The following is a 23,721-nucleotide window of genomic DNA, read 5'->3' on the forward strand; positions in this document are numbered from 1 at the left end:
GTGATTTTCTAATTGTTATTATTATTTTGTTATTGATTTTTAGCCTATGCATTATGAGGAGAGAACTTTCTGAGTCTGAATATTTTAATCCTTAGACATTTGTTGAGAATTTCTAAGGACTTCCCTACTTTCCCTCAGATGGTAAAGCATCTGCCTACAATGCGGGAGACCTGGGTTCAATCCCTGGGTTGGGAAGATCCTCTGGAGAAGGAAATGGGGTGTACTCTTGCTTGGAAAATCCCATGGATGGAGAAGCCTGGTAGGCTACAGTCCATGGGGTTGCAGAGTCGGACATGACTAAGCAACTTCACTTCACTTCACTTCTTCTAAGGTACAGTATATGGTCGATTTTATAAATGTTCTATATGAACTTATAAAATTCAGTATTTCAATGAATGCAGTGTTCTGTATGTACATATTAGGTCAAGTTTATTAATCATGTTCAAATCACTTATATACTTGTTTACTTTTCCTTCCTGCCTCTTTTATCAGTTTCCAAGAGACATATGTTTAAGTCTTACAACATGATAATAAATACGAGTTTGTGGTTTTGAAATTTTTGGCTCTGTAAATGTTTAGATTGTGTTATGAGGGAAAAAATTTTAAAAGTTTCTGGTAAATCAAGCATTTTATCACTATCACAGAGCTGTCTTTTAACAGTCAGACAAGAAAAGAGGGAAAGCTAGAGCCCATTTTAGAAGAAGGGTGGAGAACAAGCCGGTACATTGTCCCAAGGTGACGATAATCATGTTGGAATGGCTGCCCCTTCAATGCTCTGAGGCTTAGCAAGTGGCTTTGGAGAGGCTATGACTCACAGGCTTTGTGATCTTGCATGGAGGGGTGCTGGGTAAGCGTCACTCTAGAGGATGACAGAATTCTACCCAGACTCCTGGAATCCAAGTCACCTTAAACTCTCAGGTACCAATCTTTAAGTGTCCTAGGGTAGGTTACTTTTTAAATCAGAAGTGAGTACCATAACTGTTTGGATTTTTACATGTTAGAGCTCTTGAATCCAAATTAAAGAATGAATATGCAAAAAAAGAGAAGCCCTGTTTATTTTCAGTAATTTTTTTTGGTTGTTTTAAAATTTCTATGTGTTTTATGAAGTATTTAAAAGAAAAAATAGGTACTGTTGCTTTTAGAAACATTTTTCTCCTTCAAATTCTCTCCCATAGCAGGAAAAGAAAGTTCATGGCTTTCTCGTTAAAGACAAATTAAGCTTTGGAATCAGGGAGATCTGAATTGTCTCGGTTCCACCACTTAGTGGTTATGAGACTCTGAACAAGTCACTTAACTTCTCTGAATCTCAGCTTCTTAATCTGTAAGATGGATAGAACAATTGCACCTAACAGTATTGGGTTAATGAGAGAGTGGCTATAAAGTGTTTCCCGTAGTGCCTGGCATATGGTAAATTTTATCTGTGATTATCTTCTTGTGATGACCTGATGTTTTCTTTGTAGAATTTTCAGTTCCTCTTAGTATGCAGCATTCAAAGGATCCAGCTTGAAGTGTGCCATGTCTCCAGATAACCGGTGGCTGCTTAGTGGCATCATTTTGTGTTCTCATCATTAGTTTAGCTAGCTTCCACTAAGAAGGTTTCCCGACTCCATCCGTGTCAGACATCACTGTGCCCATAAACTTTCTCACTATAATTTGGTAGCAGAGTTACTTTGGGGAACTTCCTGATACATTCTCTGAGTTGTTCACTCTAGATTCATCTTAACCTTTTGTTTAAGCTGTGAACAAATGCTTGTTATTTACAAACAATTCAGATGATGCTTCTGAGATGAGTGGTTTCACAGGAGACCCCACCTGGCAACAAATGGAATACAGAACTTCCATGTATTGTCTGTGAAGCCGGAATTGGATCTGGTTTAGATTGTGAAGTACTTTATGTTTCTTGCAGGATTCTTTTTCTCTTTGAATATGTGGAGTTATCTCATTGACAGTAATCCTCATTTGTCAACTCTTTGCTAAAGAGGTAAAGGACCTCATTGCATCCCTCCTACAGCGTCAAAGCTTCTAGCTTTTCTCACATTTTATTTCTCATACTTTCCCATTCTTGCGCTAGAATATGTAAGGAGCAGTGTGGGTCAAAAGACAGACTTTAGGGAACTAGGGAACTTGCTTAAGTGATAAATAACCAGTAGCCAGTGAATCTAATATAATAGCCACACCAGTTAAGAATTGATTCAGTAGCAAAAGAAGCTCCTGCAACCCAATACCATGGCTTAAACAAGATAGTTTATTCAATTTCATATAAACGATGTCCAGGAGTAGGTAGTCTGTGGCTGGCATGTCATCCTCAGAAAACTAAATTGTGTTCCTTTATCCAAGTCCATGACTTCCAGTTTAAGCTATCTTCGTGATGCAGTATGGCTGCTGGATCTCCAGTTATTATGTCTGAGTTACAGGCCAGAACAAGGGGAAAAGACAAAAACAGAAAGGTGCTTTTCCAGCGTATCAGCTTTCTTTGATGTTCCCATCCTGTGCTCAGATCTCATTGGCCAGAACTTTGTCGTATGGCTATGTTTTGCTGCAAGGGAGGATGGGAAATGTAATATTTTATTCTAAGAAACACTGCCTAGCTGAAATCTGGGGCTCTGTTACCAAGGCGAAAAAGGAGAATGGATATTGGGTAGTCAACCAACAGTCTGTTACAATGGCATTTGCCTAGAGTGGCTTAACTGGCATTGATGACTCCAGATGACTCAATCTTAGCCTCTCCAGGTTTGGGAACACACTCATATTTCTCTGTGGAATAGAGCCTTGATTGACACTTCATTACTTATCTTTTCTGGGAAGAGGTTTCTTTTAAAAAAATATAGAATATAGTGCAAAAGCCGTTATAAATGACCAGAGAGTTCACGCCAAGCAAAGTCAATTTCTCTGGGGAAAAAAATGTCAGAGTACAGTAAGTATTTGGCACATGCACAACATCCCCTGTGTCTTCTTTTAATGTAAGCAGAGTGTCCTCTATGGTGCAGTGTTTGTTCCAGAGCCTAGGCTGCAGGTAAAGCCACATAGGAAGCAGGTGACATGGCAGATTCCGCAATGGTAAGACTTTTCCTCAAGTCTGCTTGTTCAGCAGCCATTTGATATGAGTGGTGAAGGGATTATATTTTTTCAAAGAAGGGTCGTACCAATCAGTGTCAAATACAAGGCTGTTCCTTAGGAACGAGGCCTTTTCTCTTTCATTTCCTTCACTACCAAATTCTGGAAAGTGTAGTGGCCATTGTCCACACAACCACTTTCCACTTCAGTGCTGATCTAACGTTTGTGCAACATTTTAGTGATGTCGCTTCTTCGGGCCTTTTCGAGAGCCTTTCTTTCACTGATTGTTGTGAGTCACTTTTCTTTGCCTCTTATTTTTCTCACTTGTTTCATAAACTCATGCCTTAGCCCTCCTTTCTTGGTCCTTTTCTCATTTCCTGCCCTTGCTCCTGTGCGATGGCCCCTGGACCTGCAGCTCCTCCTGCTGTCTAAGTGCTGATGTTTCTGATCCTATATCTTTATTTTTTTTTTTAATATGTATTTATTCACGTGACTGGGCCTTGTCTTGGTTGTGACATACAGGATGTTTGTGGGGCATGTGAGCTCTTAGTTACAGCACGGGGGATCTAGTTCCCTTGCCTGGGGTCAAACCTGGGCCACTTGCCTTGGGAATATGAAGTCTTAGTCACTGGACCAACAGAGGACTTCCTCTGGTCCTGTATCTTTAAAACAGACATTTCTCTAGAGATCTAGAACTATTTCCCCAACTGTTCACTAAACATTTCTACCTGGATTCCCCATTAGAACTTAAAACTTATCACATCTAAAATGGAATTCTTCCACTCCTCCTACTCACTCATTCTCTTAAACCTTTCTTTTCTACTGGATTCTCTGCCTATCGTGGTAAACACCAGTCTCAGAGCCAGCAACCTGGCACCCATCCTTTATTCCTTTCTTTCCATAATTTGTCTCCATATGTAACCATCACCAAGTCCTTTTCCTTGAGTTTCTCAAGCCACCTTTTCCCTTGCAGCCTCACCACTGTCTTCACTCAGGATCTCATCCTTTATCATCTGGGATATTACTGACTGCCTCTATTTAACCCCGGCTCTCCTTCAGATGGCCATCACAGTGATCTTTCCAATACAAAAAAACCCTATTATGTTACTTCTCTGAATAAAAGCCTTTGAACTTGCCATTGCCTGTGAGATATCACCCAGACTCCTCGATGTAGTCTTAAGGGTGGTCCCTCACAGGGCTCCTTTGTATGAACAAGAAGAAGCTACCCCTTTGTTGGCCAGGAAAGGCAAAAAGAGTGCCTGGTGAGTGGAGTGTGCCTTTAAGTGAGGACAAGGTCCCTTTGTGGCTTCCTAGGTGGTGCAGTGGTAAAGAATCCACCTGCCAACGCAGGAGATGCAAGTGATGTGTGTTTGATCCCTAGGTCAGGAAGATCCCCTGGGGAAGAGAATGGCACCCCAGTCCATTATTTCTGCCTGGAGAATTCCATGGACAGAGGAGCCTGGCGGGCTGCAGTCAATAGTATTGCAACACCTACCCCCCACCACACCCACCCCTACAAGGTCCCTTTCCATTGGGAGTGTGCAGCCCTGCACGAGGGCACAGGGCTTGGCTAGCAAAGCTTGGGTTAAACTCATTCCATGTGCTTATTGGCTGACTTCCAGCTGCTTCTGCACACGTGGTGTGGGGGTGTGGCCAGATTCTGGCCTATGGGGATCTTTGTAGACTCTCTCCTGTCTCCTTGTTGGGCCTGTACCTTCTAGGAATCACACTTCCGGTAGCACCCATGATTAGCTCCTACGCATCTTTCAAGACTTCCTTTAAGTGTCACCACCTCCTGAGAGACTTCTCTGGCCTCACAGCCTGAATTAATGCCATCACTCAGTGCACCCCTAACACCCGGTCTGTATGTCGTGTCCTGTTGTCAGGCTGTTGTCATGATTAACTTTTACATTTGTCTCCTTCCCTACTTTGTGAACAACTGAAGGGCAGAGGGTAATGCTTTATTCATCTTTATATTCCCTGACTGGCTTGTATAAATTCTCACTGAATTAACTGTAGGGCAACTGCCAGAAATCAAACAAAACAACAGATTCTATCTAGGTTTAAATACAACTGTAGGGCTTATACTTATTATTTAAAAATTAAGAAAATAATAGTGCTATTTAGTGATGCAAAACCCTTACAAAATGCTCCAGAAAGGAATTGTCATTTCTTACTTATGAGCAAAGGCATGAATAGGAGAGGGCAAATGCTGACAGTAGGCAAGGAAAGCACTGGTCTTTCGAAAAGCGTATTAAGGGTCTTAAGGCAAGATTTAAGAGGTGGCCAGATGCCGGAGACAGCTGTGATGTGAACAGGGTACGTGAGCTAAGAAGAAACTTGAATTAAGCCAAAAAGCAGAGAGGGGAGCTTCTGTTTAAAACCCACTCTTGCAATTGACTGGATGTTTGACCCCTGGGCAAGTCATTAACCTCCGTGTCTTAGTTTCCACATCTGTAAAGTGGAGATAATAATGCCTTCTTACTTCAGAGAATTATAGATTAATCAATGTCTGAAAAATGTCTCTAACTTGGGAACCTCTATGTAAATATTCCAGTGTAGGAGAGTCAGGTGTAAATACTGGAGAAATAAATTTGAGCTTTCTTTTAGTTTATTCACAATGTTAAAAAATGAAAAATAATCGCTCGTGTCCTCATCCTGAAAATACTATTAAGGAAATAGCAGTTCGATTTATATATTGGGGGAAATGTCCTTTTAAAGGTCATAAGTCTTTTTTTCAGCCCCATGTATCTCCAGAGCAGAGGTGTGTGCTGAGGTGTGTGAATCCCAGGTGTGTGGGGACCGAGGCCACTTGACTGACTCAACAGGAACTACGAAAAGCACTCGTGCCAGGAGGACTCTGCCAGTGTAGACAGCTGTGGGCTTCCTTGTCTGGGTTATGAACTTGGGGCTTCTGTGAGCTGTCTGGTTTTTCCCCTCCTTGCCCATTGCCTTGCTCCCCTCTCCAGGGAGAGGATGCGTGGGGCTTACCCAAGTCTCAGGGTCCCAGAGCTCCCATCAGAGGCTGATGTGCGATGTTTGGATCGTGTAGTTGTGATCCCCAAATGAAAATGTTAATAATTTACAGTTAGTTCCTTCCTCAACTTTCACAAAAGGGAAAATTTCCCCAAGGACCTTTGATTTATTGGCTGGCTTGGAGGGCCTCCTCCTGCCAAGTGGGGTGCCTGGGGGTGGGGAGGAGGGGGAGAGGAGGAGGCACCCGAGGGAAGTCAAATTGTGCCTCAGGAGAAACAGTGGAAGGACCGGTCATCTGTGCAGGAGGGAGGGAGCCAGCACCAGCCTAGGGAGCAAGGAGAGCTAGTGCATCTGTGGCTGGGGCCTGGGAGGAGCAGGGAGGCTGACCCGCTGGGGGCAGGGAGACAAGGGGAGGCTGGGCGAGAATGGGGCTTTGGAGTGCATATTTATCAGCTTTCTGGGCCATGGACTGGCGACATCTCTTCTTGCCATCCCACTGCCCCTTCTTTTAATGAGTCTGTATATTAAATAAGATTGGCCTTAAGGCAGGGTGACCTGTAACAGGCCAGGTACATTCATTCAAGGAACTGGAAGCTTGTGATGACTGCCGTAGAGAGAAAGGGCAGACCAGGTTTTCAAGGAAATAAAACAGGAGCATGAAAGCCGTAGCTGCCCCGGTGGGTCGCCTGGTGCCAGGGGCTGGCAGGGCAGAATGGCAGCAGCTTCGGGCACCAGCCCTACCTTTCCCTAGACCCAGTTTGATGCCAAGGAGAGGAGAATCTGATCTAAGTGCAGGCCATACGTTCTCAAGGGCTGCCCTCAGAGTAAGGTGTGACCGGGGCACTCATTGGACTGTCTCGGGTGTATGGGTTGGGGTCTCCTTTCCAGGGGTCCTTCCTTTGTTCTGGATTGCATAGCATTGTCTGTGTGGCCTGCCAGTTAGAAGCAGAGGCCAATAAGCATCACTGTACTATGGATTTAACCCTATTGTGCAAGCTCTTCTCTGAGATGGCACTTGCTCTATGTCACTTTGCTATTTTTCTTCTGAATTGTGAGATGTACCTCTTATCACAGGAGAGCAGGCCTCTGACCTTCAGTGATGTTACGTTCCTCAGTCAGGCAGTTTGACTGTGGGCGCGGTATGAAAAGCACAAACGGTTACTGTGTTTGGAATTATGAATCTTCTGCAATAGTCTTAGGAAAGTGGTTCAGACCCGAACATTCTGAGCGCCTCTATTTCCTGACTCAGAGACTTGAGCAAGGGATTTGCACCTGTTCTGAGTTCCATCCCCACTGCCACTCATCTATTCCAACTGAAGAAGGGAGCTAAAGAACAGGGCCCAAGCTTGATGCATACATATCACCATTATTTTAAAAAGGGGTGCATTATTGCGTGGCTGTTACTTCTTTGACTTTCAGAGACTCTTCCCCCCCCCCTTTTCTGTATTAATATTGCCTGAAATGGAATAAACCTTCCATCTGGTTTTTATCTTCCAAATAAGATCTTTTCAAAGGAGCTTCTTTGGGGGAGTCTGGAATAATTAATTCTCTCCCCCTCCATCTTTCTCAATGCATTTAATTTGAACTTTCTTAATGAAAACTCATCTCTCATAAATGCTGGGTTGGCCCATTTTGTGTGTGCCTGCTCTGTCCTGCTTTGAGTGATGTGTAAATAAGAGGCAATCTGGTGATGAGTTTTGCTTGTGTGGTGCAGAAGGGTGGAGAGGGAGGAGGGTTTGATGAATAGAGGCGACCAGAAAACGTACTTGATAATAACATGGCCATGATTGATGTTGTAATTCCTGAAAAATTATCATTGTGATATAATTATTTGTTTATGAACTGTGCCCTGAGACTCCCAAGTTTGTGATTATTCATGGCACAGATAAAACTCTAAAGTCAATAATTCATCAAGGGTATAATGGTTTTGTTTGGGGGGAGGTAGGGGGTTCACGGGAATATCGCATCCTGTTTCTGACACTTCCGCTATAAATCTAAGAACTCCTTCAGTGCAAGGAAGAGCCACCTCCTTACCCTCTGCTCCTCCCCGCCCCCCCTTAAAGTGGCTTTAGAGATTTGCATATATTATTTTTAAAACAAATTAATTTTATCCTAGAAAATTTTCAACAGAGGAACATTATCTGGGTCACTCCTATTGGTGTATCTCATGGCTGCCAGTAGAGAAATGAACAGAACAAAATACAACTGTGCTTTGTCCCCAGAAAAGTGCAAGACAATCTTACCCTAATCGCTTTGATTTTGGTCCATGAAAGGAGGTCCAAAAGGAGGTCTACCCATTTTCAGAAAGTTGATGAGTTTGGCCTCGTGATTTGTATTCGACTTTCGAGTAGATGATTACACATACATATCAGCGATCTTGGCATCTTGCCCCAGTTCTGCTCCTGTGAAATGGCTGGTGCGGTAGTTTCTTTAATTCTTTCCATTTCCTTCTCATGGTTGTTTTTTCCCTGCCTCAGTTTATTCACAAGAGAGTAACCCACTGGGAATTTGTTTGGGATGCATTATGTGCTTCTATCCCAGGGTTCAGATTCCCTGGAGAAGGGAATAGCTACCCACTCTAGTATTCTTGCTTGGAGAATCCCATGGACAGAGGAGCCTGGCAGGCTACAGTTCATGGGGTGGCAAAAGAGTTGGACATGACTGAATGACTGACACTTTCACTTTCAGAGTTCACAAAGGTTGGGGCCAGGTCTCTCCTCTCTAGCAGGGCTGGGTGAAGCTGTCTTGGAGGGCACATAGAGTATAATGAAAATGAGCAATGTTTTCACAGGGACAGAGCCTTGCTTGCCTTCCACACCTCGGGAATGAGGGAGCTTCTTTCCTTAAACTGCTTTTCCCCTAAGAACGTGCCAGCATTACATGAGGGCTATCTACGTTTTGGAGGTGGGAGACCTACCTTATCAAAGCTTTGTGAAAAGACCAAGGTGTTCTGCTTGACTAGAGGCTCAAGATGAAATGACAATTTGGTTTGGCTGCTAAGAAGTGACTTTAGGTTCAGTCTGTTTTAATTACAAGCTCAGAGTCCTGAGCAGGAGCTGTAATAGGACTTGTAGCCCAGGCAGGCACCAAATAACATCTGGAGCCCTGTGATTGACCCAGGGTGTCAAGTTTTAAAAGGGGCTGTTATGGGTTGAATAGTGTCCTCCAAAGACTTGATGTCTAACCCCTTGTACCTCGGCATCTGGCCTTAATTCCATTTCCTTCTCAGGGTAGGGTCATTGCTGGTGCAGTTAATTAAGATGAGGCCCTACGGGTGTAGGGTGGGCCCTAATCCAATATGATTGGTGTCCTTATTGGAAAAGGAGAGATGCACATGGTGAAGAGAACTCCATATGAAGATGCAGTGACAGGGAGATGATGGCCCAGTGATGGGGAGGCAGAGATCAGAGTGATGTGTCATGGAATGCCCAGGAGGGCTGGTCCCCAGCAGAAAGTAGGAGAGAAGCAAGGAGCGGACTCTCCATCAGAGCCCTTCAGAAGGAATCAAGCTGCGTGACACCTTGAATTCAGACTTCAGGTCTTCAGAATTGGGAGAGAATAAATTTCTGGTGTTTGGAGCCAGCACCCAGTTGGTGGCTGTAAGCTGGCCCTAGGAAACCAGTATGGGGGTCTTGACAGATGCTGGTGCACCCAGATGAGGGTGACTAGGATGGCAGAGGGATCCCCCACAGTGCCATTGGAGGAGCCATGAAAAGAACAGGTGACAGTTACCCTAGAGATTTACTGAAACTCTGATATCTATCTTCCCATATTTGAAAACCACTCAGATGGCAGAGGGTTGAGATTTAGTCTGTGTAACTCCAGAGGGAAGGTTTCAGTTCAACACCTTCTAAGTACGTTAATCCATAAGGCCGGAAGGACCCTAAGCACTAGAATTAGGGAGATGTGTTTCTACACGAGAGAGTTTCTCTCTGTTGCTAAGAGCTTCTGGATGATGACTGAGTTTAGATAGCTCACCACTCATCTGTGAGGGTACACTATTAAGGGATACCTTCTGGTGAATCTAAGATCCACTGGTCTAGCTGTCCACAGGCTGTGAAGTCAAAGTTTACTAAGTCAGTTATTAACTGCATGGGCTCTTTCCTCTTCCTCCTTTCTTTATTTGTGGTACCTGACTTACTCTTGAATACAGATTAAATAGAATTGTGGATGCACACACACATCCTCCAACCAACATTTCTTGATGGCCAACCCTGGGCCAGCCATATGGACTACGCAAGAAGGCAGGAATGAACGAACTCGCTGCCTTATCCATTTTGCCATTCCTTTCTGGTGAAACTCAAAGCCATCCTGCCAAGCCACATGGACATTTCTCACAGAATCTCTGTCTCTTGACAAGTCATGTTTCATCTTTATTTTTCCGTGTGTCTTCATGCATCAGTGTTCAGTAGATCCTCACCGAGCCAAGACTATTCATAAATCATTGAGCTAGCTGCGGAGGATACATGAAAATGAACAAGCCATGATTTGTGTCTGTGGTGAATCTACCAGGTCAGCCCCATTCTTTACAATGGTTTCCTAGGAGATACAGAAAAGCAGGGTGTTAACTTACCTTAGCATCCCAGAATTGTCTCTTAAGCCTGCTAGTTGTCATCATTCTTTGGGAATCATGCTCATGAAACAAGGTTTTTCATTACATGAAATGAAGCATTAGCAAAGCTATTCTTCCTTCTCTTCCAAGTCCTTCACTCTTTTTACTTTTTGAACCTGGATAACAATCATCTTGGCTTGAACAGACTCTCTTCTGGGCTTGAAAATATACCTGATCTCTTCCTTTCAATGCAATGCATAGGCCAATTTGGTTTCAAATTGTTTTAAATGTGGTTAACATAGATATGCTTTGTCTAGGAGTAGGCAAAGATGGGTAAGAGTTATAGTCCAAAAGGACTAACTAGCTTTGTTTTTTTTACTACACTGAGTCTTAGTTGCCACATTCGGGATCTTTATTTGTGGCCTGGGGACTATTAGTTGTGGCCCATGGAATTTAGTTCCCTGAGCAGGGGACTGAACCTGGGCCCCCTGCATTGGGAGCATGCAGTCTTAGCCACTGGACCACCAAAGAAGTCCCCTAAGACCAGTTTCTTTATGCTCAACTGAATGCATGTCTTCCCTCTTGTCCTGCTTGCTACTTTATGTTGTTATCGTTCCCCATTGTCAAATAAACAAGTAGTGGTATCAGCTGGGAAGAAGAGATACAGAAAGCAGGCCTTAGATCCCCGCTCTGTCCATCACTTGCACAATGAAGCCTTGACAAAGTGGCTTGCTGCCAACCTGGTGAGGGAAGAGTTGCTGGGGGAGCTTCTGGGGAGCTCAGGGCTCCCATTTGGCTGGCAGCCCCCTGGCTGGGGAAGTGGCAGGGCTGCCCCATTGTCAGGGGTCTGTGCCCAGAGCTCACTTCCTCTTTTTTTGGCTAAGAAATATTCTTTATTTCATTGTGACAGACTTTTAGCATCTGTGGGTATAAATAAAGGACAGGAAACTTGATGCTAAGGATGCTTGAGCTTGTAGGAATCCAGGATTTCTACCATTTCTATTGCAGAAGCTCCAAATATCAAGAGGGTTTCAATTCACCCATCACCATGTCTGACTTCCCCTTTACAACTCCCAACTGCTGCTAGCTCCAGATCTCAGGGCTGAAGGGGTGTCCATAATTAAAGGGTTATGGCTAACCAACTTCGTCACTGGGCCAACAGAGAGTCAGCCCTCTGCCTTGGTGGACCCTCCCCCACGCAAAGCTCTGGAAGCCATAACTCACAGCTAAGCGCCAGCTCTGTCAACATCTTGAGAGAGAGTGCCTTGGGGAAGCTGGCTACAACGTTCACTGTCTTCTGTTCAGGATTGTGCTTCCAGCTGCATCAATTTATTTGCTTCTCAATCTTGTTCTACTCAATTCTTCTGACTCTCAAGAGCAAAAGGGAAAGATACACTTTGGCAAAGTAGTTGAGAGAACCCAGTTCCAAATTCTCAGTCACTGTCTTGCTATTTTAAATTCTAAGTACTAATTTCCAGGGATCCAGAAAGGGCCTACTGAAGAGATCCAGAGACCCACAGCCATAACCACATTACCATATCCACCATCTGAAGCAATTCTCCATTAACCAAAAGTACCCTTGAATTGGCAAATGTCACTGGAGATTCAAAGTAGGACATGATATTTACAATAGTCGGGAGATTTTGGACAAAGTATTTACCTTTTCTTTCCGCTCAACTCATGCATGTCTTCATTTTCTGGAGTGCACAGACTTAACAGGCGACCCACCTGCATCCTTAACTTTTAGATAACAGCTGAAGTTTTTTCCCTTTGTTTATTTTTTGGAGTTAGCCAGCTGACCTGCCTCAAAGCGGGACAGGCTGGGTGCTGACCTACCCAATAACACAGCACAGTCATGACTTACGTGGCTTGTCTGGAGAAAGAAAATACATATTTAGTATAAAGAGAAGCTATAAGCAATGGAACAGTTGGTTATACATTACAGCTTGTAATAAATGAAAATATCGAGTGCATTTTAAATGATTAATGTATGAAATCTGTCACCACTTACTGTGCATTAATCAAGAAAAAAATGCACACTTCCCATAGTGGTTAATGTTGCAGGCCTGTAGTTCAGCTTTGATAATGTGCATAGCAATGCTCATATGACAATGAGTTTGGGTAGCTGAAAATTTAGGATGGTTGCAAGTTTGGTGTAGTATTTGGATTAGCATCTTAATCTGTGCCTTGTCAGCCTCATCAGTACACAAGCTATGCATTTTGTCCAAAACTAGCAAAAATATGGATGCTTTAAATTTTTTTTCTTTTTTTTTTTTTAAATCAAGAATAATGACCAAGGTACCTGCTTAAACAAATACTACCAGCATTCATTAGTTAGGATGGTTACATGTAAAAGAAATGATGCCAGATAGTAACAAATCCAAGAGAAGTTTATTATGAAAATGGCACCTGCGGATGAAAAATTAAGTTACATAAAGACAACCATGTATGTGACATGTATGAGAATCTACAAAAGTATAAAAAGAACCCTGTTGTAAATGAAGTATGTACATTTCTGATTTGCAGCATTATCAATGGTCAATGAAAAAAAATGTTTCAAAATAAGCCAGGCACTCAGGAAGTTAGGTCCGGGTTAGCTTCACACAAAACAAATGTACCATAGCTGTCGCTTTGTAACGTTTTAATTTTTTTATATATATATTGTAGAGTTGGTAACACTGCTAAGATTTTTACGAACAGAATATCCCTTTCCCCATTATTCAGCTACTTGGCACCAGTCTCCTCATAAAAGTTTTCATATATTTGTACAAGAAATAGTTAAAAACACAGACACAGTCTTCACAGGTAATGAAGTGTTTTTTTTTTTTTTTTCATTTTGTAATTTTAACACTATGGATTTAGACAGCAGCTGTGATTATCTGTTAGTTTAAATCACCAGAAATCATTCTGACACAACACAGAAACATTTATAAAAGGAAAAAAAAAAACAACAGCTGTCTAGCTGTTCTTTGTAGCTGATAGGTGCGTTCCTTTGATTGTTCGATAGCTAGAGTAGAGCTTCCAAAATTAATCTTTAAATTTCATGATTGGCCTTCTTCACCTTCTAAAACTACTCAGATCCTTCAAGTAAGCACTCGCTATTTGTGGCATTAAACTTTTTTTTTTTTTTTTGTTACTATTCCACAGTGGTTTGAGCCCAACTCATGGAATCAGAGGGCCAGGAGGAATCCACTCAACACAGTGATATTCAAAGGACAGCCGAGTTACTCTATTAGCATTGCACACATAAACAAATATATATGACAATTCTATAGTCCATCCCCCCCTCCCCTTTTGTTTTTAAAAAATGTTGGTTGACCTTTGAAATAATTTCTGTCTCACTGGTAAATTGCTTTATATATTGCTCCATCAGCCAACCTGGAAAGAAACCAAAGAAAAGCACCCACTGCTTATAGGTAGAGCACAAGGGACTCTGGGAATGTTAACAACTGAGGCTATATGGCATCAATTTATTTCATACATCTGAGCATTATTCTTCAGTGCGTCGCGTGGCACTGCAGAAGAAAGAGTCGTACCCAGAATTCCGTTGTGGGAAAAAATGGCTCCATTAACCTTGAGCTAGTTAAGAGTCTTTTTTTTATCTCTGAGAATGAAAAAGATTTTGGAGAAGTTGGGGTGGTGGGGAGACGAGGCAGGAAAAGGGGAGCCGAGAGAGAAGGAAAGAAAGGGGAGAGGTCAGGAGAATATACACCAGTAAAGCAACAGCAGGAATTTTAAGAAGTGAAACGGAAGTCACAGACAGTAGAAGCAGCATAGGGTGACGTTACAGAGGAAGGCCACCACACAAAAATCACTAACCCCCAAGAATCACTGATTCACTAGGACTGCAGGAATGGGACTGGACCACTCCAGACTAGAGATAGAGCACAGAGACGACGAAGGACAAAACAGCTACATTAGCTTAGTATATACCGCATATAGAAACACACGCTGAAACTGCAATGGACTGACGGCCAAGGACACGTACACGGCGCACACGCTACAGTTCTCACATCTGTTATTAGATGCCTTAACAAACAGCTGCCAAAAATGGAGTGGAAGAAGAATTTATACTTGACAGTCATTTGGAGTGTTTGACACTACACTGATTTCTGGCAACGAAGACAAAATAGGATATTTTTTTCCTTTTTCTTTTTTTTTCTTTTTTTTTTTTTAAACTTAATGTGCAGTTTTCAGTTGCAGTTATCTGTTTGAAGCTTATTTTAACCCATTCATTAGTTTTAAATCTTATTGGTTCCAACCTAGATATAAAAGAACCAAAGGGGAAAAAAAAATCCATCAAATCAGTCCCCCAAAATACAAATACAACCTTCCTTTTTTTTTAAGCAAGAAATGAAAAAAATAAAACATGTTAAATATTTTTTCCGTCTTTTACTCTGAAGTGTTATTGAAGTTGTAAAAATTAGCCTCAGTTAGACTGAGAAAAGGAAAGAAAAAAAGCTCAACAAAAGGCAGAATGTACCTAAACTGCTCCTCAAGTCAGTTTGATTGAGTTTTCCAAAAACCCTTTTAAAAAGGGCTTTCCTGACCCATTAAATTTAATGTGAGGCTATGTTTGTTAGTTGGGAGGTAAATTTTAAGTCCTGCAGCAAACGTTAATGAGGGCTTTGTCTTAACTAACCAAGGAGACTGCAGCAATGGACTCCAGACCAGGACAGAACACACTTTTTGTTTTTTCCAAAACCCAGCCCAGGAGCTGCATTTTGTATGAAGACATTACAGATTAATAAATGATAGCACCATGGTTTTAGAAATTAAGTTAATGTTTCAGTAATTAACATTTAGTCCAACTTTTTGTTTTTAAACATTCTAGTCACAGGCCAGAAATTAAGCTTAAGAACCCAAATTATTTTTATGTGCAAGTAAGAAAATCTTAAAATCTTAACCATAAAAAGAGAATTAAATTCTGCATAAAATTCTAAAATGCTATCCCCCTATTTTCAAAGGAATCAGGAACAGAAACAAAACACCACCCCATTTCATTTGACTTAGTCAAACAGGGCACATTGTTTATGCTTGTCTTTTTCAATCTTGATCATATCAAGATCTTTACGAAGAACACCCAATGGTTGTCACTTGAGAAATCTCTTGACCACAAGACTGAGTATTCTATGGCAGAGGCATATACACATGAAAGACATCTCAATAAAGATGCAAAAGAGAGCAAAACAACCCAACACACATCTCAGAAGACAAAAGGGCAGGCAACCGGTCGTCTGACCCTCGGAAGGCCCCCCCAAAATAAAAAATATCTTTACAGGAAAGAATGAGTCCAGCGAAAGAAAGAAAAGGGGGTGGAACGGGGACCGTCGTGGCGAAGAGAAGATGCTGACCTGCTCGAATTCAAAGTGCTAGAATCAAAGGTCTAAACGAAAACGCCGACGATGCCTCCGGGGGCGGGCGGAGACCCCGCCAGGCCGCCAGGGGGCGCCGCTCAGTCCTCCTTGCGCTCCAGAGTCTGTGCCGCGTGGATGCCGTTGCTGTAGACCGGGAAGGGCAGCGTGGAGAAGAGTCCCTCGGCCGTGGTGAACACGTTGCCGGCGGGCATCTGCGTCAGGCCGGCCGCGCTCACCGCGCCGCCAAACGGTCCCGACATGTTGAGCCGGTGCACGTGGTGGTAGAGCATCTCCATGGGCGTCTTGGGGTCGAGGCCGAAGCCCGGGCTGTTAACGTCCACGAAGTTAACAGCGTGCGCATTGGGCAGCAGGTTGCCTTGCATGGCCAGGGTCACCTCGGCGGGGGCGTAGCGGATGGTGCCCGTGGTGTAGACCCTCTGCGCGGCCGTGCTGGTGGCCGCCAGAGTCCCGGTCACCCTGTGCACCAGCGGCAGCACGACGTTGCCCGCCTGCAACCTCTGCAGCGCCTCCAGGTCCCCGGCGTACAGCAAGGAGTTGGCCGCGCCCGGGCCGCCGCCGCCGCCGCCGCCGCCCCCGCCCCCGGGGTGCTTGTCCCGCGGGGACGCCGACAGCGGGGGCGACAGCGGGTCGGAGGCGGCGGGGGCCAAGGCCGCGGGGCCCGCCGTGCCGAACTGAGTCTTGCGGGCCGTGGCGGCGGCGGCGGCGGAGGAGGAGGTGCCGTCGGCGCCGGGCGGCGTGAGCACCGAGTCCGGGATGGCCACGTGCAGCCCCCCGGCGCCCGCGCCGCCGCCGCCCGGCGGGGATGGGAAGTGCTCGGAGCTGGGCGGCTTGGTCATGCTGTAGGGCGACTCGTTGCGGGAGATCTCCCGGTTGGGCGGGTAATTCCAGATGCTGCTGTCGTTGTCAAAGTTGATGGGTTCCGAGATCTCGGTCTTGATTTTGAGCACCGAGGCACTGTTGGGGGACGACAGCAGCCGCGGGGGCTCCACCAGGCCGGCGTCCAGGCCGCCCGGGCTCGACGCGCTGGACAGGCGCCGGCGGCTGGCGCTGCCGCCCTTCTGCCGTTTCCGCCGCTTCTTGCGCTTCTGGTGCTTGCTGGAGGCCTGCGCGCCCGCCTCGCCCGCGCTGTCCGAGTCCTTGGCGCTGTCCGACGACAGCGACTCGCAGTCCTGCAGCCGCAGGTCCGACTCGCTCTCCACGTAGCCGCGCTCCACCTTGATCTGCATCCGGCCCAGCGCGCCGAAGCCGCCCGCGCCGCCGTCCTCGGCCGCCTTGGGGTTCTCAAAGTCCGAGTGCTCGAAGCTGTCGTCGCTGTCGCGGCTGTCCGGGTTGCTGGAGCTGTGGCCTTCGTCGTTGCGGTGCATGTCGTTGTCGCACGTGTTGCCTGACTTCTTGCGGTCGGGCTCCGGGTCTTCGCTGTTCTCCGACTGGTTCCCCTTCTCGTCGGACTTGGAGTTCTCGTTGTCCTCTGTGTGGGGGGAGACACAGATGTCAGGTTAGCAGCACAACGCGCACCTCTCACCTGCAGGGGAGGGGAGGGGAGGGCAGGGCAGGGCTGGGTGTCTTGTCCCATCCTGAGCTGCTGCTTGCTCCACCACTTTGGAAACCTGAAGCCTTGGCTTTCTCTCTCGTGAGGACCTAGGTTATGGGGGTTGGGGGAGTGACTCCCAGAGCACGGGCCCCATCACCTGGAGACTTGTTCCAAGTGCAGAATCCTAGGCGTCCACCCAGACCTACTGAATGGGATCCTTCATTTGAACAGGATCCCCAGGTGATTCTTAGGCACCTTAACGTTTGAGAAGTTCTGCAGAAATACTCAGGGAATCAGCATGAATAACCTGGAATAAGGTGTCAGTGGCACAGGAAAATGATGATTTGCAAGGTGACCTCCCACAGAGGTGTGCGTTTTCTACTGGCAAATATTTGCTCCTTATCGAAAACCATACTGTCTATTCCTGGAGTTGTTATTCTTCACAGCACTGAATGTCATCTGATTCATTTGTGTGTTTTATTTTTATTCTGTCTTTTCCCCCAACTGGAATACAAACTCCACAGGGCAGGGAAATTTTTGTCTTTTTGGTTCACTGCTATATACTATATAAACAAGGAGCAGAGATCATCTGTTCTGGAACTCTGCCCTAGTGAAGGCCCTCAAATGAATGCAGAAAACTCTCAAGAGCCTTCTCACCTCCTCCTGCCTCCCTGAGGCTATCTGGAATAGAGGGATATGTGTTCACAGGAGCAGGTTCCCAATGGATGGGGCTTGTGGTGGGGGAGCCCTAGTCATCTGCCACATTTTAGGGAGAATAGGTTTTCTTAGTAATATAACCTAAAAACATTTAGGGATGATGCTGATTTCATGGCTCTGCTACATGCTTTTGGATGGCAGCCTGGACTGGAACCTTGAGCAAATCACGTCACTTACTCTGGCTTTCCTTTATTTAGTAGAAAAGGTTGGGTTAGAAGGAATTTTTGCAGTTGTAAATTCTCTGAGTTATGTGCTCCCTGGATCTATGTGTGCCTGTAGAAGGGGACTGGGGATTGGAGGAAAAATAAATTTTTATGTTAACTTTTCTGTTCCAAAGAACTGTTCAGTCTGCTTCCCAAAATAACTAGGAAAGGGAGAGCGTGGATTTATTCAGCATAGATTCAGAAAATGACTAATAGTTCAGCACGCAGAAAGAGTCAGTTACTGATGCCATTGAGTATCCCACTTTAGGGGTTCCATCCCAGCTTGGTGAACATGTGAACAAAATCACAGTCTGTCTTGGAGCAACAAAGATAGCCCTGCTGTCTGCTCTGGTAAAGAGGGTGGAGGTAGCTATGGGGTTAGGGCAGGGCTTCTTCTGTATGGAGGGCTGACATTAAGTGATGGCAAAATCAGTCAGTCTCTGTATATTTGTGTATATATACATAATATACCTATGTGTATTGATATATAACAACATGCATATATGTATATAGTTATACATATTTATATACATGTATGTGTTTGAGCTTCCCTGGTGGCTCAGAGGTTAAAGCATCTGCCTGCAATGCGGGAGACCTGGCTTCGATCCCTAGATTGGGAAGATCCCCTGGAGAAGGAAATGGCAACCCATTCCAGTATTCTTGCCTGGAGAATCCCATGGATGGAGGAACCTAGTGGGCTACGGTCCACGGCGTCGCAAAGAGTCGGACACGGCTGAGCGACTTCACTTTCTTTCTTTCTTTATGTGTGTGTCAGTCACTCATTCCTGTCCGACTTTTGGAATCTAGTGACTGTAGCCCACCAGGCTGCTTTGTCTAGGAATTCTCCAGGCCAGAATACTAGGGTGGGTTGCCATTCCCTTCTCCGGGGAATCTTCCTGACTCAGGGATCAAACTGAGGTCTCTCACATTGCAGGCAGATTCTTTACCATCTGAGCCACCAGGGAAGCCCATATACATGTGTATATTTATATAGTACCACATACATAAGTGTGTGTGTTTTATATGTGCGCACACACATATATAATATGTACATATGTATGTAGTGGTATATAAGTATATATACATATGTGTGTTGAGAAAGGCTCAGTAATACCTTGACATGACTGACTTCTCTATATAAAATTTGACCAGTTATTTCATTCAGATGACGGCCCTCTGGCCGTTGCCCACCCCTCATGTTTGGAAAGGCAAGCCTTAACCGCAGAACATGGAGAAGTTGTAATACCTGTAATACCTGAGGTGTCTTTAGAGTCTGACTCAGAGTCAGAGGTCTCCGAGGACTCCGAAGTTTTCTCCGGCAGATGGGGGAGCTGTGCGATGTCCATTGGGGTGTCCTTGTACTCAGGGTTGCTGTGGGGGAGGGAGGCGTTCATCAGGAGTGCACACACCCATTCCGGATGGCTCGCTTTTGACCATCCTTTTTCCACTTCCGTGCCCATAACTTTGGGGTGCTCAGAGAGTTCAGAAGACTAACCATGAAATCATTTCTCAGCTCTTCATGGGACTTTTATAGAAGCTTGGATTGCATGGCTGGGGCACCTTGCTACAATGATTGAATACCCAAATGCTACATGAAAGCCACTGAAAAGCTTTTAAGTAATCAGATACCACTGGGGGCCAGGGAACTGTGCTGCTTAACATTCCACCCCGTCTCACACCTGGGGGAACAGAGGATGCGCAGAGTACCCTCAACAGTTCGTCTCCCTGCTTCCTGGCGTGCTCTGTCTTCTCCTGGGCTCCTAATGAGGCCATTGTTTCAGTACCCTTGTGTTGGCTCCTTATGGAGCTCCTCAGCTGTTCAGATGGCTCTGAGGCTATGTGTGTGCGGGGACGGTGGTGGGGGTGGTGGGGGGCAGAGCCCCCAGCGCCTCACGATCTGACAGATGCACAGGTGCACCTTGGGCGGCACAGATTATGGCTACTGAACTGTCAACACACCCATTACAATCACATTTTCATCTGCTCATGTGGTGTACACCTGTGGCTTGTTAGCTGCGATCTGATTGCAGTGGGGAGAGTCCCAGTGTGAAAGAGGCCCTAACAGAATAGCTCTAACCCCATCTGCACAAAAGTGCTTAATTTTTGTTCCATTTTTAATTCAGAAGAATGCCTCTCCTGGAAAAGGGAGTGTGTTCGGTCAGTCTGAGTTAGTGATCTTCATGAAATGCCACTCCAAGGCCAGCCTGGCACCCAAGCAGGATAGGCTACCATAATCTGAAGGTACAAGGAAAGCCTCTTTCCTCCAAATGGAGAATGCCCTCTTCTGTCTTCCTGTTGATATCATGGCCAGTCAGCCAGACACCTACCATTGATGATAACTGGCATCCTGGCTCATTTCTAGTGAAATTCCTATATCAAAGAGGAACTGTTTCAGTAACTGCTCTACAATCGCCAATATCCCAGGGGTGGGTGGGGGGAGGGTGGCGTTAATTCTCTAAGATAAATGATCGGGCATTTAGCATTCACTCCTTAGTGTGAATTAGCGTCAGCAGCAGAGCCTTCTCTAGACTATCAGCTGAGCCGATGGTGGGAAGGTGGTCTTAACCCTTACGCAGTCTCTGTGATTCTACCATGTGTTGTAAGGGCGTAGGAAGAAGACTGAAGGAAATGACTGAAGTAATTTCAGAACAGGGAACTGCAAGCCTGGAGGGGGCCCAGAAGTGAGGGACTCTGGCTAGGAGAGGGAGCAGAAAAATACTGCTCGGGGAGGAACAGAGGATAAGAAGATGGGAGGGGAGAACCAACTTCAGTCGTTGCTGTCTGGCCAAGGCCAAGGCCTGTCTTTGTAGACCTCCAGGCGAGGAAGTGATCCTGGTGGGTGGCCGACTTGGGGGTCCTCCCTCTCGCTGGAGCTCATCTTTTTTCTGCCTCCTGTGTTCCAGCTGTCATGAAGGTTTCACAAGTTACTTGTCCTCCAACTGACAGTCTTCTAGTAGTGAACCCACGGGGAGTCTTCAGGTCTGCAGAAACAGGTCTGGCTGGCCTGAGGCCAAGGCTTTTTGAGCCAGGAGGCTGGTCTTTGATACCCAAATTGCTTCCTTCCTCTCCAAATGGAACTGGGTGGAATAGGAGCAACCAATGCTCATAAGCCTGTACCGTGTGATCCTTGTCTGGACCGAGAGTGTCGCTCCAGAGTAGCACAGACTGACCTCTTCCTAACCCTCCCCTCTCCCTCTGTTTGAGGGCAGAGTAGGAAGTCATGAGGCTGATGAGGCTGTAAGATCCACATGGGAAGAAATCTTGAATCAGGTGAACAACCATGGGATGAGTTTAGTGCCTGAGGTTCCAGCTGCTGGGGGACAGCCATCTTTCAGACTTCTGTGTCCCTCTTACCAATGTCTAATGTTTTTAATATTTATTTTTATTTATTTGTTTGGCTGTACTGGTTCTTAGTTGCAGCACCCAGGGTCTTTAGTTGCAGCATGGACCAGGGAAGTCCCACTAACATCTAAGTTTTAAGAATAATGGATCTCCGTGGCACAACACCATTTTTGCCTAGCCAATGAACATCAATGCTGCAATACTGTTATTCTGTTTTCTCTTTGGCATGTGAGTTTTTATAACCTTCTGCGTTGCCTAGAGCGACTATTCTATAAACCTCTGAGTAAAAGAATTCCCTGAAAGCAGAACCCACCTTGAGTATATCACAGAGCATGGTTTGCATGAAAAGCAGGCCTTGGAGAAAGCCCCATTAAATACCCACACTTTTACCTTTAGAGAGACTTAATGTAGAGTAGAAGAGGTCAAAAAAAGGAAAAAGAAAGTGGATGAATGAAGACTCTTCTAAGCGGTACGCATCAAAGCCCTCTCTAGAGCAATAATCATTAGTGTCTGATTGATATGCTATTGGGAGCAAGCACATTCATGCCTTCAAGTCACCAAGGGAGGCAAACACACTGAAGGATCAGTGTGCTGATGAGCCACGGCTGTCAGCATCTCAGTCTCAAAGGAAAACGGGATTCAGGTACTCCCCGTTGAGATTATCAGCCAAAGGGCAACAACTTCCATTCAGAAGACCTCCTGGCAGTTCACCTCTTAAGGCCATGTGTGGGCCCTGCTTGGTGGCTTCAGGCCAAGAGAAACCAAAGAGTGGAATGACGGTGGTGGGAGGGAGCCAGACTGGGCAGTTGGAGAATTTCCTAGCAGGATTGGTGGAGAAGATCTCAGACAGCTGGTCCCCAGATGCAGACCACCCGGGCTCTTCATCTCGGTTACCGTGGTGCTTGTCCGAATATATAGGCAGCAAGCATTTGAGGAAGCGGAGAGGCATGGTGAGGCACACTCGAATTCAGGAAGCTGTGAGCTTGGCTGCATTAATGGATATAAATTTGAGGATGCATTCAAGTCGCGGTCACACTTGCCTGAGATCACAGAGCAGGCAAAAGAAGACTCCTTCATTTGTACACTGAAACTGTCTCGATTCTAGTGAAGTGACTCCCTTCACTTACCTACACTTGAGTGCTTGAGGACTCTAACCCTATGTAATATGCTCAGGGCTTCAAAGGGATGGGATACAGGAGGAATATAATGAACTCTGCCACTTCCCCATCCCCTTTCACACCATTTTTGCAGGGGTTGGAGTGCATGAGTATGAGAGTGTGTTGGGGAGAAGGAGATGCTTTTTGAATGTTTCCACTGGAGGCAAACATCTGTGTTCTTTATATGGCCTGAATGATTGTGGGGAAACCAAAGCAACTTCTGCAAAGCTGCCCAAATGTTGGCTGACCAAGAACCGTTGAACAGTTCACAGGTCTGCCCTGGAAGTCCCTACTGACATAACTTTGATCCTTTCCCATTTCTTTGACTCTTGTGGAAGGAAAAGCAGAATTTCCAAATAATTCCACACCAGAAACTGTCAAAAGATAATACAACATGTAAGCTATTAACCATCGGGATTTATGTTTTATAACTGAGACAGGAATGAGAAAGAATTTGGAAATATACCTCAGAAGATAGTTCACCCAGATGATATTCTTCTCATTTGCGTTCTTGGCGTTAATAGCTATGGTGGCACTAGACTGGATCCAAATGTAGCCTCCGTTCTTCTGCATCCAGCGGTAGTACTTGGTCACACACTGGCCCTTATTCAGCACTAGTGAAAACACAAAACAGAAGGCATTGCATGTTTCAGACTGGGATGAAATCATCATCTCTGCAAAGTCTGAAGCTCAGAGAGAGGAGGTCCCGCACCGAGTCGGGGTGCCCCTCTGTCTGCTTAATGTAGAACGCCATTAGTAGGACAAATAAAATCACCAATTCAGTGGAGCGGCAGCTCTGGAGCTAGGGTTA

The 23,721-nt window shown here is 45.3% G+C and overlaps 1 protein-coding gene across 1 annotated transcript in view; it reads right to left on the reverse strand.

Annotated features, from left to right (window-relative positions):
* Positions 1-15,893: 15,893 nt before the first annotated feature.
* Positions 15,894-23,721, reverse strand: part of NPAS3 (neuronal PAS domain protein 3) — a 981,309-nt gene continuing 973,481 nt past the window's right edge. Inside the window, exons 10-12 of the mRNA XM_088829495.1 lie at positions 23,377-23,524; positions 19,658-19,782; positions 15,894-17,428 (exon numbers count right to left, since the gene is read on the reverse strand). Of these exons, the coding sequence (XP_088685621.1) occupies positions 16,038-17,428; positions 19,658-19,782; positions 23,377-23,524 (1,664 nt within the window). The 3' untranslated portion in view covers positions 15,894-16,037. The remainder of the gene's footprint in view (positions 17,429-19,657; positions 19,783-23,376; positions 23,525-23,721) is intronic.

Source organism: Moschus berezovskii, chromosome 21 (assembly GCF_049115385.1).
Source record: "Moschus berezovskii isolate FMDL1 chromosome 21, NW_MosBer_1.0, whole genome shotgun sequence".
NCBI classification, from domain to species: domain Eukaryota; kingdom Metazoa; phylum Chordata; class Mammalia; order Artiodactyla; family Moschidae; genus Moschus; species Moschus berezovskii.